We start from the raw sequence: 18886 nt of genomic DNA on the forward strand, positions 1-18886 counted from the left end.
GTGAGCAGATGTCAGCAGGGCAGTGGAAAGAATTGTCAGTCAACACAAATATTTTTTGTGGAAATAATTCAAGAAGAGTGATGGGCGAGCACCTCTTGATACAATTCAGAATGAGCATTTATGAGTTTTTCTGGTGAATGTTCAAAACAGGCGCATCCATTTTCTGAGAGTTCTTCTCTCCCAGCTCAGAATCTTAGTCCAAGCACACTGATGGTGCCATATCCTGTCCTAATAGTACCTGTGCCCTATTGCATTGTCTCCTGAGAATTGTAGTTCAGTCTGCTACCACATCCATCACTTGGACATTCCCCCAGCTTGTTTATTTGCTGAGGCAGCAAGGTCAATTAGATGCCTCTTTTAAAAGTTTATGTAGTTTCAAAGCAATCAGTGAGAGTTTCATGAAGAGTATGGAGTCATCATCATTAAATAACTTTTGCATGTGTGCTTAAGCAGCTGGCTTTGGGTAACTGCTTGGCTTTACATGCGTAAAATCTTATGTAACATTTTGAGCTGAATAAGAATTTGTCGGGGTGGGGTGGGATGGAGATGGCACTTGATTTGTAACGCAGCCAAGCATTACGAGATGGGCAAATCGAAATATCAAACCAGGTAATTGTGCACTTCAGTGCCTTCGCTATTCAAGATGCACTCCCATGGAGGAGACCTTTATGGAAGAATCAGCTCATTGGCTGGGTTCGCATAACACACTAACCCACACTCAGTGGTTGAGTGTGGGCTGTTGTTGAACTGTGGGTTGTTTGTTGAACCATGGGTTAGCGTGTTGTCTGAACCCAGGACATTTCCTGCAGGGTGGCTGTTAACCGTGCAGTGCGGCTTATTTTTCTGAAACAAGCCACCTTGAGAACCCATGGTTTGTTGTTGGGTTGTTCTGGGTGGTTAAGCCACACTGCATGGTTAACAAGCCACACCATGGAAAATGGTTTCAGACAACATGCTAACTGATGATTTAACAAACCATGGGTTCAACAACAGCCCATACTCAACCAGTAAATGTGGGTTAGTGTCTTATGTGAACAGCCCCATTGTCTTTTCTTCTTCTTGTCAAGCTGCTTGTTTCTCCCAACCCCCATCAACTAGGTCCTCAAGCAGACTTCACGCCTGGAAATCCAAGTATTGGAAAACTCCCTGTCTACCAACAAGCTCGAGAAACAGCTGCTGCTGCAGACCCATGAGATCAACAAACTCCAAGAGAGGAACAGGTTAGTGATGTGTCTGCTGCACACTAGAATCATGAGGAATAAATCAAGCCAATTAATAGATTCCATGCACATTTGCAGAATTTTACTCCAGTTACAGGATTTTTCATTTGGGTTGCAAAAATCTGGATTTTTCAGGGCAGAATGCCTGCGACCAGGATGCCAGACTAAGGGTGCTTCCAGACGGAGGGGTCCTACTGCTGATGGGAGTGGCAGTCCCAGAAAATAGGGAGGGCCATATGTTCCTCACTCCTGAATTAAGCTCTTAAAGAGCAGATCATCCTTTAGTTACCTGGTCTTAAGCTATTGATTACATATTTCTATTTTTTGTTAGCTGCCTTGGGTGCCTTTCATAAAGTGGAAGGCTGGGGTATAAAAGTGAGAGCCTTTTGAGACATTTATTGTGCGCTTGTGATCCTTCAATCACAGTAGTTTGTGGGTGCTTCACACAATGTTGTAATCCTCCAGGGCTCTCCTGTTCTTTTCAATCATTTTAGTATTCATTATTTTAGTTGGGGAAAGTCTGGGATAACTGGGAAAGGCGGAATGAAACCCTAATGTAGTTGCGCAATTCTGTTCTACCACAGCGCCACCTAGAGGTTATGCAGTGGAACATACAGAAAGGCAGAGAAGGAAAACCCCTGGGGGAAAAAACATGTATAGAGGATCAGTTCTTTATCCCACAAAGAATCTAGAAGCAGAAGCCTCAGTAAAGTGGCAGGTTAAAAGCCTCACACAGAAAAGCCCTGTTTAGTAAAAACGAATACTGCCTTCTTCTCTGTGGAGGACCTCATCACCCTTTCCTTTCCCTAGCTTCCTAGAGAAGAAGGTCCTGGTTATGGAGGGGAAACGGGAGGAGGAACTTCACGGCCTCAGGTCTGAGAAGCTGGAAATGCAGAGGCTGCTCTCCAAGCAAATGGACCTTGTGGTCCATCTGGAGCAACGTTTGGGCACAGCCCTGCTCAACAATACAGCCCTACAGAGACAGCAGACCTCGCTAGCAGAGACGGTGAAGCACCTGATAGGCTTAGTGGGTCAGTGCAACCGTAAGTAACAACTCTCTATGCCAGGGTCGGGGAACCTCTTTCACCCTGAAAGCCGAATTCAGAGAAGTTCTCAGGGACTGCATTTCTGTGGAGGCTGGAGCCAAAGGTGAAAGGGGCAGACCAAAAATATAACACCCTCCCCCTAGCACATTGTAGCGTAAAGCTCTTACAGCTAGTAATTAAGCCTTAGGAGAGGCATTTCAACCTTTTAGAGCCTTTCTACATGAGGCATTTATTGTGTGCTCGTGATTCTTCACCCATAGTAGTTTGAATGTGCTTTATATGACACTATCATCCTCCAGAGCCTCTCCTGTCCTTTGCAAGCAGTTTAGCACTTTAAAAAAAATTGAGGAAAATCTGGTATACCCAAGAATGGCAAAATGGAACCCTAGTGTGGTTGTGCAATTCCTCTATACTACAGTGCCACCTAGAGGTTATCTAATGAAACATATAGAAAGTCAGAGAAGGAAAAACCCTGGGAAAAACATGTGTAGAGGATTGGATCTTGATTCCACAAAGAATCTGGAAGCAGAACCCTTGGTAAAGTGGTAAGTTAAAAGCTTCATGTAGAAAAGCCCTTAGAATGAGGAAAAAACTGCAGGAAAGCCAGGAAATCACCAAACAATCGGTGGTTGGGGGAAAAGGGATGGGGCCAAGGGAAGGGGCGGGGCCATGTAGGGAACCCTGGTGGGCTGGATTGGGACCCCAGGAGGGCCAGATTTGACCCCCAGCCCTGAAGTGTGTCTCCACCCTTGCCCTTGCACCAAGCCATCCTGGCAATTCTGACAAGAACTCAGTCCTGGCCCAAAGAAAAGCCATTTTAACCTGCACACCAACAGAGCAACCCTGCTTTGGCTGTTCACTGCACCTCTGTTAGAGACACCTCAATCGCACATCAGAATGCTCCTCTCTGCACTCCAAAGATCTGTGGGAATTGCCAATGTAGCCAAACATCTGTGGCAGCGGAGCATAACGTTTTGAAGGGGAGCTGTGTTTGGCCCTACAAAAAACCTCATGTGGACAGAAATCCTCTGAATTAGCCATACTTAGAAAACACCTCTTTGTCTGACCTTTGTGCAGAAATTTCTCTCGGGCCGCCAGAAGATCAAAAGACATTCAAGGACTGTGCGGCTGCATACAAATCGGGGTTCACCACCAGCGGAGTCTATACCCTGTGCTTTCCTAATACGACATCCACCGCAAAAGTGAGCGTGAGCATCAGTGCCCTTTGTCATCCGAGATAGATGGTCTAGGAAGTGGGTGGTGGACGATTTCCCAAGATGGGCGCAGTTGTTAGGGAAGGGTCAGCGTGGTCCCCTGCTACTTCTTTCGTAGCCAAAGATCAGGAGTGGGCAAATTGTGGCCCTCCAGATGTTTGGTCTATGACTTCCATCAGCTCTAGCCAGCATAGCCTATGGTGAGGAATCATGGAAGTGGTAGGCCAAAACATCTGGAGGGCCGTAAGATGCCCACCCCTGCCATACGTTGCCCTCATTTCCAGGCCTTGATCCAGATGTTCATGAATGCCCCATGCACCATTCACAGAGGTGAATTTAGTGTACAGATGTAGCGATGGCCACCAATTTGCATGGATGTAAAAGTGGATCGGACAAATTCATGGAGGAGAAGGCAATCAGTGGCTAACCGTCCTGATGCCTCTATGCTACCTCCAGTATCAGAGGCAGGATGCTTATGTACACCAGGTGCTGGGTAACATGGGCGGAAGGGGGCTGTTGCATTCATATCCTGCTGGTGGGTTTCCATTGGGCAGCTGGTTGGCCACTGTGTGAACAGAATGCTGGACTAGATGGACCCTTGGTCTGATCCAGCAGGGCTCTTCTTATGTTCTTATGAGGCAGCTGCTTAGAGGGAACCTTTTTTGAAAAAGTGGGTGCACAACCCCCATCTGGATCCCCTATAACAGGTGTGGGCAACTTGTGGCCCTCCAGTTGTTTTGGCCTACACCTCCCATCAGCCCTAGCCAAAATGGTCAGTGGTGAGGGCTGATGGGAGCTGTAGGCCAAAACATCTGGAGGCCTGCAAGTTGCCCACCCCTGTCCTATAATATAGAAAGAGTATGGGGCATGGAGGGCTCTGGCTTTAGAAGCAGAATGGGTATGGGAGTGAAGAGTACAAACCCCTTTTCCCTCCTGGGGCTCACTTCCCCACCAGCCTTTTCTCCTGGCATTTTTTCTCAGCCAGGGCTCCGATCCTGCTAGTGAACCTGGTTGCAAGAAAAACACTTGGGAAGAGGGGCTGCAGAGAGGTAAACCTTGGGGTTTTGCCCAGCTCTGAATGTGGGCAGCTATTTATTGTAAGCCATCTACATAACATTATTTACTTATTAACAACATTATGTATGCCCCATAACATTATGTTATGGGGCAGCATACAAATGTTGTTAATAAATAAATAATATTACCCCTTGGGGACAAAGCCCCCTGCAAATGCCTTGAGGTGGCTAACAAAATCAATAGGACTGAAGCACTAAAACCATCCAAAGAGCAATGACAACAAAAAGAAGCAAGTAATAGGGAAAAAAAGCCTACAACAAAGAAGCAAAACCAGTGAGCAATCATCATCAACGGCAATCAAATGCCATTCAAAGCCTGAGAGAACAGGGCAAACTTTGCCTGATGCCTAAAAGATCATAATGAAGGTGCCAGGTGAATCTACCTAGCAAGGAAGTTCTGCTGTTTGGGCGCCAGCACTAAAAAGGCCCTGCGTCTGGTAGCCACCCATGTAACCTCTGAAAGAAAGGGCAACCAGAGAAGGGCCTCCAGCAAAGTTCTTGGTTGATGGATAGGTGGGAGAAAGTGGTCTTTCCAGTACCTCAGCCCCAGGACCTTGAAGGGCTTTAAAGAACAAAAATAGCACTTTTAATTTGAGCCTGGAAAGAAACTGGCATCCTTGGCTAATGGCTCTCAGCCCCCGTTAACAGTCTGGGCGCTGTGTTCTGAACCAGCTGCCGTTTCCTGAAGCTTTTCAAGTTTCCCCTCCATTAACGTGCTGCAATCTGTCCAGGTGCTTTGCGACATGGAGACCAATGGAGGAGGCTGGACTATAATCCAGCACCGGGAGGATGGTTCTGTGGATTTCCAGCGCACCTGGAAGGAATATAAAGAGGTAAGGATCCACCCGGAAAGTCATGCTACCTGCCTCCTTTATCCTGGGCTGGAAATGAGAGAACATTTGTTACTGGGCGGATAAAAATGATAATAAATACATTTAAAACAGGGGTGGAGAACCTCAGGCCTTTGGGCCAAATCTGGCCCTTCTGGGGTCCCATACAGCCCTCCGGAATTCTCCAGACAGTCACGCTCCCCTTCTCGCAGCCACCAATGGTTCGCTGGTTTCCCAGAGTCTGTGCAGTTTGTCCCCATTCTAAAAGGTTGAAATGCCTCTCCTAAGGCTGAGTTACTGGCAGGAAGCGCTTTAAGCTACAATATCCTGGTATTTGGGATATTTTGGCCTTCCCCTATTTGCCTTTGGCCTTGGCCCTTTTGCATCTGACCCCACCCATCACCGGAACATGGCCCCCAAGAGCTTCCCCGAAATGGAATTCTGCCCTTGAGCTGAAAGAGGTTCAACACCCCTGATATAAAAGTATCCTGCAAGAACTAAGCATAGCCCGACTGGGAGAGAGGTGGGCTGTGTGGAAGCAAAGTTGACCAGCTAAGATGGCAGCCTCATCGTTCACATGAACATCGTGAAGGATTTGATCTGGCAGGAGAGACCTTGGGTCTGTGCAAAACAAGAAAGCAACAATGCCAACAGGGACCCAAAAAAGACAGCTGTAAGCCTGGAAACTAAAGTCAAAAAAGAAACAGCTGCACCAGTTGAATTCCCAATGCGTTTCGACACTTGGTCTTTATCAAGGGAAAAACTCTTGGAGATTCTTTTGGAGGATTCCCTCTCCTTTGCTTCTTCCAAAGAGTTTTTCCCTTGATAAAGACCAAGCACTGAAACGTACTGGGAATTAAACTGGTGCTGCTCTTTCTTTTTTGACTTTGGTTTGTGCAAAGCCCAGCAGTGAATGAATAAATAAAGTTTAAGCATTAAGCCCTTGGTCCTAGGTTAGCAGAGGAGAGGAGTCTTGAGTTAGCATGGGTCAGACAGAGAGGACTAGGCCAGGCTTAGAAATCCAGGCACTGCACAAGCCAGTAAAGGAGCAGGGGGGGGCAGAACAACAAAGAGGGAGAGGGAGAGCTTGGAGCTTAGAAAAAAACCCACTTTTTAATATTCTGAACTGCTGGGAGGTTTTATTATATTCAGCAGTCTATAAATGCCACAAATAAATAAATAAATCTGACTTGACATCATGAGATCTGTGATCCCGTGTTTTTCCCACCCAAGATAAAAGGAGCCGTGGAGGGTGGGGGCATGAATCAGTTTCAAAGGTCCTCCCCCAACATCGTGGCCCCAGTCTAATTTGTGGGGCTCTTACCATTACTGCTGTCATGTTTGGGGAAAAAATGGCAGGAGACCTGTGGCGGGTGAGGGGGGTGTTGGTTTTTTAAGTACAATTACTTTTAAGCCTCCTTCAAGGGTGAAACCCTCTCACACAGCTTTTGGTCACACAGATCTGGTGACATCACAGGGCCTAACTATAAATTACACTTATTGTATAGCATGCAGCTACGTTTTGTTATTTTTATTAGATTAATTACAGTTAATCCGATTAATTACAGTTGAGCAAGGGGGGTGAATCTTACTTTGAATGCAGCACATGGCAGGGGGGAATTATGTCTTGACTTCCCAGCTGCATTCTGACTGAAAATTGTACCCCTGTGCAGCTTGGAACATATTTATTTATTTTTAATTACATTTTCCCAAAAGAATAATAACAGAACAAACAACCAAAGAGGGCAGTATACAGATTACTGAAAGCAATACAACTTATTCATTAATGACTGATTATTGACCAATCACATCTACTGAAAAGGGTCCTGCCAAATTGTTCCATGTGTATTTGGTGGTTTTCTTTTGGAGGCTTCATTTCTGATATAGTCCATATTTGCCAGATATTAGCAAAGGAGTCCATGACTTGCTGCCCTCAGAGCATCCTTACCTGGCTAATGAGTTTTTCAGCCAGGCAATTGTACCATAAATTTAGAGGTAGAGGTTTCTCACTCTTCCAGCTATAACTTGTGGTGAAGCCACCATCATAAAGATGACTGCCTCATTGTATGGGGCAGATTGATTTTCCCCAACAAAGAGGGAAATGTATGGCTTGGACCCTCAGAGGAAAAAAACCGATTTTAAATGTGATGGAGGCACACACAAATATTTGAAGACACAAGCCGATGGTGTTTTGCAATACTGGGGCCTAGGGTCAACAAGCCACAAACTGGATGGAGTCCAGAACAACTGGACAGAATCCAACTGCCTGCTTGACCTACGGTTGTCCCATCACAGCTGGATTTCGGGAAAGACACTCAATTGCTCAGTCTCTGTGCAGAAAGTGACTGGAGTGAACTGCCCAGAACTATGTACAGTGTTCCTCAAAGAGACAGTCTAGTCCAGCCTTAGTCACTGTGCATTAATAGGGACATGATGTCATAGAATCACAGAATCATAGAACAGTAGGGTTGGAAGGGGCCTACAAGACCATCGAGTCCAACCCCTGCTCAGTGCAGGGATCCAGGTCAGAGCATCCCTGACAAATGGCTGTCCAGTCTCATCTTGAAGTGTGTGTTGGACTGTGCCCAGACAAGAGGCTCTCCTCCAAACGATGCTTGGCAAGATATTTTCGCGCCTGTGGAAGACTGAATCCATTTCAGTGGAGCTTATACAAGAGTACTTCTACTTCCCAATTCCTGATGGATCCAGGCTCCCCATTTATTTATTTGGAATTGAAATGGGCAAGTTCTCCAAACTCACCTTGGTTCAGCTCGGAAATTATCTGTTCCACCCCCACCCCCATCAGAAAAACTCTGGTAATTTTTTCGAGGCAATTCAAAGTCTTTGGAAATTACCCCCCACTCCTGGCTCCCTGCAGCATTTCTCCATCCACCCTCTGCCCTAAAATCAAATAGAGCAAAGCACTCCATTAGACTGTTGGGAGGAGGGAATGTGGTAGGAGCAAGATCTGAGGATGGGGAGGGGAGTCCCCCCCCCCCGCTGCATCATTGCTTTTTCCCTGCTGTATCAACTTTATTGCTCTCGGTGTTGATTTATTGCCTGTAGGTGCCTTGCTGACACCAACAGAAACCAGGTCTGTTGGATTAGCCAAAATACAGTTGAGTGGGGGTCGAGTATGGGTTGTTGTTGAATCATGGGTAGTTGTGTTGTGTGAACCCATTCATGCTAACAAACCATGGTTGGTTAACCACAAATAACCCACAGCTTACAACCCAACAACAAACCATGGGCTGGCTTTGTGGGTTGTTTGTGGTTAACAAACAACAACAAACCATGGTTCATTAGTGTGGCGTTCACACAACACGACAACCCACGATTCAATGACAACCCATGCTCAACCAGTACTCTGCCTTCTTGTGTTGTGTGAACCCAGCCTACTTCTATTTAAATCACCCTTCCCCAACCAGTTGCCCTCCAGATGTATTGGACTATGTTGGCTTGGAGTATGGTGGGAGTTGTATTCCAACACCTCTGGAGAGCACCAGGTTGAGGAAGGCTGATTTAAATTATTCTTTCTAAATTTGCATCTGTACATATAAATTAGTTTACTCAAACTTTATGCAAGTAGGTGTCCTTTTTGTGGTAATGCAGTTCCTCTAGTTTGGTGATTCGTAATAACCACCTTACATGCTAGTTTTCTACGTGCAAGGAATCTTTTTATGGAGGAGCAGTCAGCCATCCAAGCCCCACCTGCAGTCTGAAATGGAACAGCCCAGATACAGATTCGCCACCTTAGCGGGAGCTAGGCCTCTGTGCAAACTCTGCCAGGTTACTGGGGGCTTTTTTGGGTCACAGCTCCACTACACCAGACCAGACCACCTCTGCCCCCTCAGTGGAGCCCCAGGACTTACTGTAGTTTTTGCTACATGTCGAATCAGGACCCTTAATGCTCCCCTGTGCTTCCTTTGACCTTTCTGTCTATCCCTTGCAGGGCTTTGGGTCCCCACCTGGAGAATATTGGCTGGGCAACGAGTTTATCCACTTGCTCACCACTCAGAGCCCGTCCTCCCTCCATATCAAGCTCCAAGACTGGGACAACAATGAGGCCTATTCCACGTATGAGCACTTCCAAGTGGGCCCCGAGGAGCTGAACTACCGGTGAGCCTTCCTCAACGAATGTGCGTTGTCTTCTTGTTCAGGCCGAGCTATTTGTTTATCCTTTTTAAATATCTGTAGGCTGCCTTTTAGGCCCTCCAGTGAGAGCCCTGTCTCTACTACACCACCACTTGTAAAGTAGTGTGTCTCAGGCTGAAAGTGTAACACTTTGTTAACGATAATTGAGAACTACTGAAAACCATGGAATTTGGTCTGACAGCAAAACCATGCAAACTCATGCTATGAAAGTAGTAAAGAGAGCTTTCTGAGTTGCAGGAAAATGGATATCTTTTCCTGCAACCTTCAGTACTAGCATACAAAGTGCTAAACAACTTGGGACCAGGATACCTGACAGAGCGCCTTCTCCCTTACCAACCTGCCTGGTGACTGAGGGCATCGGAGGGCTTGCTCCTGGTGGTTCTACATGGACCTATGGCCCGACTGGAGTCCACCAGGAGAAGAGCCTTCAGCGTGGCAGCCCCCTTTCTTTGGAATTCCCTGTCCCTGGAGGTCAAGCAGGCACCAACACTGCGTCGTTTCCAGCAGTGTTGTTCCAAGAGACATTCCTTAATTGCCCAGTTACAGTTTTTATTGGCATTGTGTTTTTTAAACAAGTATAATTTTAATGTGGTGCATTAATCTTTTTTATTCTTCTAGTGTTTTATCTTTTGTGTCCACTGCTCTGAAATCTGTTCTAGATATGGAATACATATTTATAAATAAATAGATTGAAGCTAAATCTTTAACAAATGTTGTGGCAGTGCTTGTCATCAGAGCCACAAGAGAAGGGTTTGTTCATTTGGCTTAGCTCTGTGCTTCAGAGTGGATATCTATTTCATCCAAAGCCAAACAAGCACATCTGGTTTCAAATTGCAGAGGAGACGCGATCAATTGAGGATTGTACTTGACAGCGGTGTCATTGCCCTCCCCCCTTGCAGACTCTACGTGAGGAGATACAGCGGCACAGCCGGGCGCACAAGCAGCCTCAGTCCCTCAGGGATGGACTTCAGCACCAAGGACGCCGACCACGACCGCTGTGCATGCAAGTGTGCGCAGATGGCAGGTGGAGGTAATGAGTGGAGACGGGAGAGTGCGCTACAACTCCATGTTGCTTTGCATATTTGTATAACAGCCCCAGTGGACGACTTGAGGGCTCGTGATGTGCTTCTGTAGTTGAAGCTTAAGTGGCTCAGGGCCTGCAGGTTGCTGAGACGGCTACTGACAAACTTGGGGAAGTCTGCAAATGAACAGAAGGAACCAGGCCTTCTCTGCCCCCCCCTTTTTTACAAACACATAATTAAAGAACAGTTCACAATGTTGTCTTTAAAAGGCCTGCAAACCAAATGAACTGACCCCTCCTACTATTTTGGTGCCCCCCCAAAAAAAAGTTTTAGGCAGGCTACAGGCCTGGAGTGAACTCAGTGTACAAGTCACAGGGAGAGTCTGGGAGTGACTAGCCTATGGAAAAATGGCTAAGACTAAGGGGCTGTGGCAAATCGTTCAGGTTCATAGAAGCAGGAGCCAATAAACAGCTACCTGGAAGTCAGCTGACTGTGGACCAAACGCCAACTCGGTTTGCATTGGGAGGGAAACCCCCATTGATGACAGTGGACATTCTCTCCCTCCACCCCCCCCCCAATAAATACCACCTTCAGAGAACGTACGAGTTCCCCTCTGCTCAGCACTGGTTAGACCTTATCTGGAGTACTGTGTCCAGTTCTGGGCACCACACTTTAAGAAGGATGCAAACAAACTGGAGAGGGTTCAGAGGAGGGCAACAAAGATGATAAGGGGACTGGAAACAAAGCCCTATGAAGAGAGACTGTAAGAACTGGGCATGTTTAGCCTTGAGAAGAGAAGACTGAGGGGAGATAGGATCGCACTCTTCAAGTCCTTGAAAGGTTGTCACAGAGAGGAAGGCCAGGATCTCTTCTCGATCATCCCAGAGTGCAGGACACGGAATACTGGGCTCAAGTGACAGGAAGCCAGATTCCGGCTGAACATCAGGAGAAACTTCCTGACTGTTAGAGCAATACGACAATGGAACCAATGACCTAGGGAGATAGTGGGCTCTCCCACACTGGAGGCATTCAAGACGAGGCTGGACAGCCATCTGTCGGGGATGCTCTGACTTGGATTCCTGCATTGAGCAGGGGGTTGGACTCGATGGTCTTATAGGCCTCTTCCAACCCTACTATTCTATAATTCTTTGATTCTAGGATGGATTTTCCTCAGGACTGCCGTGGGGGAGGAAAAGGTTAAAAGCTCCTCCTCTCCCGCTGCAATTTTGATCATTATCACTGCCCGCTGCCCCTCAGTTAACCTTCATGTCAAATGCAAAGATGAATGTAACAAACATCATATCTAGTTTGGCCCTATGAGTGAGCTGAGCCTTCATTCCTGAAGAGAATCACTGGCGCCTCTCCCTGGCCACAGAAAGTACCTGCTCAGTGGAGCAGCAATGAACTCAATTACCGGGCAATTTCCCTGCTCGCTAACCTTTGCAGGGACCAAGGGGCTTCCCCACATCACCCTCTTTATTCTGCTTTTGCTTCTGGTTTCTATGTGAGATTAAAGATCAGATCCTTACAGGGGTTGACATGGGCTGCAAGTTCTCTGCAGTCTCCGGACAGAGAACGAGAGAGCGAGCCGCAAACCAGCAGGTGTCCCGACTGATCCAAATATCTCGCTTTCTCTGCAGAGTGGTGCAGGGCTTCGTTGCTGTCAGTTGTTTACATGGGGGTCGCCGTCATCTTCTCTCTCCCCTGCCAGCTCCGCACTTGCCTTGAGCCTCTCCTAGCCCAGCCAAGAAAACTCTGCTCCCAGCCCAGGTCAACAGGCAGACATGCTGGAGGAGGGGTGGGGGATGGGAAAAAGGGCAGTTGTGATTCTCCTGCTCCAGCCCAATGGCTTCTTCCCAGGCTGTGGTTATAGAGGAACCGCACAATTACAAACAGCCACTAAAGCAAATTTACATTTAACTAGTGCATTATCTCTGATCTTTTAAAAAGCGGGATAAAGTTCAAAAACTGCAGGATGTGCCCCGGTGGTTGACGATGTCGTGAAAACGACCCGCAAACTTCCATGAGTGACCCACCGTGAGTGCATGATAAAAGCCTCGTGTGAAGGAGCCCCAAGTCAAAGCCCGACATCCTACAGCAGACTTACCCCAGGCATGGGGTCCTCCAGATGTGTTGGACTACATCACCCCCAGCCAGCATGGAAATTGTAGTCTGAAACATCTGAAGGTTGGGGAAAGCTGGTGTAGACCAAGGCAGAACCGCACATCATACCTGCAAACACAGGATTCCTGAACTCATGGAGACAGGAAAAAAATATGCAAAATAAAATCTGCTTAGGGTGCAATCCTATGCATGTTTCAACAGAGAAAAAGTCCTACAACTCCCAGCATTCCCCAGCCAGCATGGCTGGCTGGGGATGTCAGGGTGGAAACTGAGCCGATAGAATGCCAGAGCAGTTCTGATTTGGAGGAGGAACAGCAATCCGTGGGAGAGGAGCCAGCTCATCCCTCACAGGCACAGCAGCTGGCAGAGATTCCTCCTGCCAGCATTCCTGAGATAGATAGTGACCCGGGCAGTGAGAGAGTGCAGGAGGGGGGCTTGCTGGACGCTTGACGCCGACGCCAGGAGCGACGACAGCTGGAGGGTGTGGAAAGGAGGCATAGTGCTTGTTTGGCGCGCAAGCAACGGTCGCATCCCAAGGACCCAAGGGAAAGAGGGAGGATCTCTCCCTAGCTCATAAGTTCAGGGTCTTCCCATGAGTCTCCTTCAAACAGGGACCAACTGCCTAACCTGGAGCATAGGCTACTCTGCTGTTCCTTGCTTAGTCGCTGGTGATTAGCATCTGAAGGAGTCATTAAGTTGTAAAAGGATTAAAGCCCTGAAAGGAATCCTTTTGTCTGTGTCTTGAGTTGGCTATTGGAGTAGACTGAAAGAGGCCGCCAGGGCGCTCCTGACAGGGGAATGCTGAGAGTTGTAGGATTTTTTTCTGTCGAAACATGCATAGGATTGCATCCTTAGTTTGAATCATTCTGAGAACAGAATTTAGAAAGTTTGGGGGAGTAATTTGAGAGGAGTGTGTTTGGGGGCTTTAGAGCAGAATACGCCTAAGCCTGAATGTTCCTTATCCCTTCCCTTTGCTCTTGCTCCCTCCCTCTCCCGCACCAGGCTGGTGGTTTGATGCTTGTGGGCCCTCCAACTTGAATGGCGTTTATTACCCGCCCAGCCCCACCGTGATCAGATACAACGGCATGAAATGGCACTACTGGAAAGGCCCCAGCCACACCCTCAAGATGGCCACCATGATGATGCGCCCTGTGGATTTCAGAGAGGAGTAAGGGAGCGTGCTGCGGGCAGCCGTGTGGCTGAGATGGGCAGATTGGGTGAGAGGCACCAGCAAATTTAACTGAAACGCAAACACAGCGCTGTGGCTCTCTTCAAACGTGTGTAAGCTCAGTGGAGGACTGTGAACAGCCTCTTGATGTACTGGGACTAGGGGTGGATGGATGGATCCGTCACTCTCGTTCTTGCTGAGATTGTCAGATTTTTGAGGTCATTTTCGTTTTCCCCATTTCTGCAGAAGTTTGTGATTTAAAACAAGAAAGAAATCTGTACAGAAATCCATACTTTTTGTGTGCATTTTTCCTAATGTGCGCATTTTTAAAAATGTATGATTCCCCCCCCCCAGTACTTTCCATTGCTTTAATGCGACTTTGTGCATACTTTTTCTGAAATATACACATTTTGTGTTCATTGTTCACTAATATGCAAGTCTTTGTGCGCATTTTTCCCTGACGAGCTGCATCACTAAGCTTGGAAAAATGTGGATTTTGGGACACAACTGTGTCTCAGTTTGCATATTGGTTTGGGAGGTGCAAATTTGCTAAGTTTGCATTAAAACCTTGACATAACACATTTCTCACCCATCCCTAACTGGGACTGAGACTGTCACTGTAGTTTATATTGGTGACCACAAGGGAGGCATTAGCTATAGCAGAAGGAGCAGATGTTGTCAGGATTCCTTTAGCCCCCACTTTATTTCAGCACCGAAGACAAACACAGATGAGAGGCTTCAGTCTATAGCTTTTAATCCATTACTTCACAGGGTCATACAGATGCAAATTCTCAGTGACTCTCAGTCTTCAAAGGAATGTCTTCAGGGGAATTCAGAAGGAAGTTAAGAGAGTTGCCTGCCGTTTGAAGAGGAAGGTGGTCTCACTAGCCTAACTTAAGGGGGGGAGGTCCCTCTCTCTCGTGAGGCTTCTGAGTGCAGCTTCTCACGCAAGACCAACTGGGTAGACCGTTTAAGTTCCGCCCCTGCCTTCTCTCTCTTTGCTCTGCGCCTGGCATCTATTAGATCAGATTCTCCAGTGCCCCCCCTTCTGTTCACTGTCTCTCACAGGGGTGTGTGAAGAGGAACCCTCATCCTCAGCCAGCTGGGCGTTTGTTAGCTGAGAAGCTGGGCCAGTCATGTCTGGACTAGCCTGGGAAAACACCTCCCCCATGTCTGGCGGTTCTCCTTCTGAATCTGAACTGCTGTCCCACTCTCTGTGCTCAGAAACACCCCTGACAGATGTATAATCCTAGGTCGGTGTGTATTCTATACATCCTTGATCACACCACACAAATCTAGATAACGCAGATCTAATATATAGATAATTGTCTGGGAAAGTAGAGATAAACTTAAAATCTATTAGGTAATGCTGTTTTGACATCTGCATTCTCCAGCTGAGTTGGAGATATACAGTCAGGCATGAGAACCAAGGTTTCACCATCACCACTGCAATAAAAACTTGAACAAGTTATTCCAACTCAAGACACCTTTATTTAGATAAGATCTATAAATATTACCAGTAGAAAAAACATTCAGTCCAGAGACATGAGAAGCAAGAGACTGCTTCTGGGTATGCAGGTCGACAATTACAACCATGGCTTTAAGCCAGGGGAAAATACACACATTTTTAACCTATGCTTTCAATCCTTTTTTTCAACCCCTAGCAAAGGACTTCTTGCTGAGAATTCCCTCCATACTCCACATTCTTAGATTATCACCTTGGCTCCCAGTGCCTGGTATGAAATCAAATTGTGTTAGTCAAGAAGGTGGAAGGTGGGATTTACTGTCCCAGTAAATAAAGTTTAAGTTTATCTGTTTTTGTCAGTCACTTATTTATGGTTTGCACGCCATGGCCAATTCCTGGCTAATTGGCAGGGGCGCATGAGTTAACTCTGGGTTGTTTAGCCCCTAAGCAACCAAGAGTTTCTGGATCCACACACCACAAAACAACCCAGGAATGGGACATTCCTGGGTTGTTAATTGATAGTGGAAGTGGGCAGGAACTGGTGTGCTCGTTTGCTCCAGTTTGCTCACTCCAGTGCACTCACAAACAACCAACGGTTAACAAATCATGGGCTGTTTGATCGTGTGAACCGGTGTTCCATTGGATGTCCACAATTTGTGACACTTACCACTCCAGACATATGTGAATGTTCAGAACCTCAAAGGTTTGGCTCAGACGGAATAAGCCTTCAAGGACCTTTTGCTCACAGACTTCCTCCTTTCCGTTCGCACAACGCCCCTCTTGGGACTGTTCCTCTTCTTAGGGCTTCTCACTACAGGTCTGTCCATGGACTCTGAAGTTTGTTGCAATGTTAGCAGCAGCTGCACTGGCAACCTGGTGAACTGTGATGCCAGCATAGGTACCTGTGCCATCATATTGATGGGGGTGGAGATATTCACGACAACGGAATGAGAAGCGTATTGGAGGATTACCTGGATTTTCATGGAATCAGCTTTGGTCTGTCAGGGATACATGAAGCAAGAAAAACCGAGTGTACCGTACCTTTAAAATCTGGTTTTCAGGGGTCACACTGCTCAACCAATGAGAGAGGCTTGTTTGCCCACCCCTGTCCAGGCTCCCCCCTGCTACTACATTCCTCTTGCTACTACATTATCTCCCCCCTCCCCCCGCTTTTCCTCAATGTGTGCACTTTTGCCTTGAGAAGCCCAGATCCCCAATTCTGGAGTGCAGCATTGAAGGCTTCCCATGAGATCAGACCAGCCCCCCCAATTTTGCCCCATTCCAGTACCCTGCCATGGAATTATTGCTTCCAAACCCCTTTCTACCCCCCCTTTCTCCTTCTCCCTGCTTGCAATGAAATGAGAAGCTCCTGTAATCTCAAACTACCACTACTGTGACTTTACATAACAACAGCAAAACTACAGAATATCAAAGAAGCACAGCATCAAGATAGCATCGAGACAGCCATTCCACAGAGAAGCAAAAGAGTGCTTGAAGGTGAGTTACTAAAGTTAGCCTTTAACCCTTTAAGGGTGCAATTTTATGCATCTTAGGCAGAAAAAAGGTCTACAATTCCCAGCATGCCCCAGACAGCCATGATGGCTGTGGCATGCCAGGAGTTGTAGGCCTTTTTTTTGGTCTGAACATGCATAGGATTATGCCCTAAATGCTTTAGTAATTTACTGTGGCTCCGTATGCACTGAGATCTGTTAAAATCCACTGCAGGGGAGTGAGATTTCTTTCTTTCTTATGAGTAAACATGCACAGAAGGGGGGGGGGGATATGGGAAAAATACTTTGATTGGGGAAACACCTCCATGACCTCTGCCAGGTCACAGAGGCACACCCAGAATTTAACCGGGGTGGGGGGACATGGCACTTTGTGGCAAAACCGCCAGGGAGCCGCTTTCAGTAAAAAAACTCAGTGTAAAAGGAGTTTCAAACAATGCGGCTTTTCAAGAGGGAAGCAGCTGGTTGGCAGCGGATTGGTGACGACATCATCTGTCATGAACGACCTCAGACTGTTGTAACTTTGCACCAAATCTCTCGTGAAGCCCCGAGGTCATTTGATGGAGCGATGTAGCAGAAAGGCTTTAAAAACTGAACTACTCTCCTAACTTTGTCCCAGTGCATATGAATTTCAGTGATTAATTGTTTGCCCGACATCTCTTCAAATTGCCACCAGTAAATGCTCAGGCCAAGGGAAAACAATGCTCTGCCTGTTGTTCTAGGTTGTTGCCAGGCCCCACAGAAATGTCATGTTGTGCCCAGATCTGTGAACTATTGCTTTGACATAACTGTTAGGAGACTGCTGCTGGGAGAGTTATAAATGCAGCCATGAAGGACTAGACCTCTTTCTTTCTCTGTGTTCTGTTATATAACTACTAGGTGGCACTGTGGCATAGAATTGCACAATTACATTAGGTTTCTATAACGCCATTCAGAAAAAATACTTAACTTTCCTCATTAGGAAGAAAACCACAATAACTACCAAGAGTGCATAATCACGAGTGCATAATAAAAGCCTCATGTAGGAAGGGTGAAGGTGTTTTAAAGGAGGGGTCCCCAACCCCTGGGCTGTGGAGCAGTACCAGTCCGTGGCCTGTCAGCAACCAGGCCACAGGGGTGTGCAAAACCCCCTCACCTTGGGTCCACGGAGGTCTGCAGGGAGGGGGAGGCGATCCATCCCTCCCCCTGCCCGGAATCCTCGCCGGCCCTGGCCAGCTCCACGGCGAGTCCGCAGAGCTGCCGGCCAGCTCTAATATTGTTAGATGTTGAGAGAGAGAGAGAGAGAGAGAGAATATATATACACACACATAAAATCAACACCAAACAAGGATAATTAAAATATAAATTATTTTATATTAATTATTTAAAAATAAAAAGGGAAATAATAAAAAAACAAGAATCATAGAATCGGAAGGGGCCTACAAGACCATCGAGTCCAACCCCCTGCTCAGTGCAGGAAGCCTGATTCCCAGGCAGTCTCCCATCCAAGTCCTAACCAGGGCTGACCCTGCTTAGCTTCCGAGATCAGACGGGATCGGGCACACCCAACCCTTTGACAATACTTAAGATTTATAGCTTTTTCTTGGTGTGGTATAGATGAAAAGGGAAACAATTTCAGCTTAGACAATGGCTGTGTGAACTGCACCAAATATGCCCTTATAGTTCTCACTTGTATGGATAGATGGGCACTGCAGAATGCTCATGGGCAAACTAGCACATTATTCACTTCCATGGCAAACCACAGTCATGATTCTGCCTTCAGGCAAGGACAGAACACCACTTCTTCTTCTATGGAAGTTTGAAAAGGACAAGAAGATGGGGAAAAGTGAGGCTAGGAGGTGGGTTAAGGAGGGGAAGAAAAGTCCTCTTTGAATGTAAATATTGCTAACTGCGTATCAACTGGACAAGCAGCTAGACCACAACTTAGTTTGTAGTAAAATGCTGACATTTACTAGTCAGTCTTAAGAGTGGACAAGGCACAGCAGAGAATGTCAGATGACTTTTTGACATTTACACCCAGGGCATGGTAATGTCCAGTTATACAAAATGATGGGATGT

At 46.9% G+C, this 18886-nt stretch overlaps 1 protein-coding gene across 4 annotated transcripts in view; it reads left to right on the forward strand.

Annotated features, from left to right (window-relative positions):
- Window positions 1-15672, forward strand: part of LOC146338145 (angiopoietin-2-like) — a 35585-nt gene extending 19913 nt beyond the window's left edge. For 2 of the 4 annotated variants that reach the window (XM_084815990.1, XM_084815987.1), the window contains exons 3-9: window positions 1099-1220; window positions 2031-2251; window positions 3344-3468; window positions 5288-5389; window positions 9339-9505; window positions 10441-10571; window positions 13690-15672. In XM_084815990.1, the coding sequence (XP_084672116.1) occupies window positions 1099-1220; window positions 2031-2251; window positions 3344-3468; window positions 5288-5389; window positions 9339-9505; window positions 10441-10571; window positions 13690-13859 (1038 nt within the window). In that variant the 3' untranslated portion in view covers window positions 13860-15672. Of the gene's footprint in view, window positions 1-1098; window positions 1221-2030; window positions 2264-3343; window positions 3469-5287; window positions 5390-9338; window positions 9506-10440; window positions 10572-13689 lie in introns of all 4 variants that reach the window. The other 2 variants (XM_084815988.1, XM_084815989.1) reach the window with 2 other exon arrangements.
- The last annotated feature ends 3214 nt before the right edge of the window (window positions 15673-18886 follow it).

Source organism: Heloderma suspectum, chromosome 10 (assembly GCF_057233095.1).
Source record: "Heloderma suspectum isolate Gila_16-S chromosome 10, 16-S_ref, whole genome shotgun sequence".
Taxonomy (NCBI): Eukaryota; Metazoa; Chordata; class Lepidosauria; order Squamata; family Helodermatidae; genus Heloderma; species Heloderma suspectum.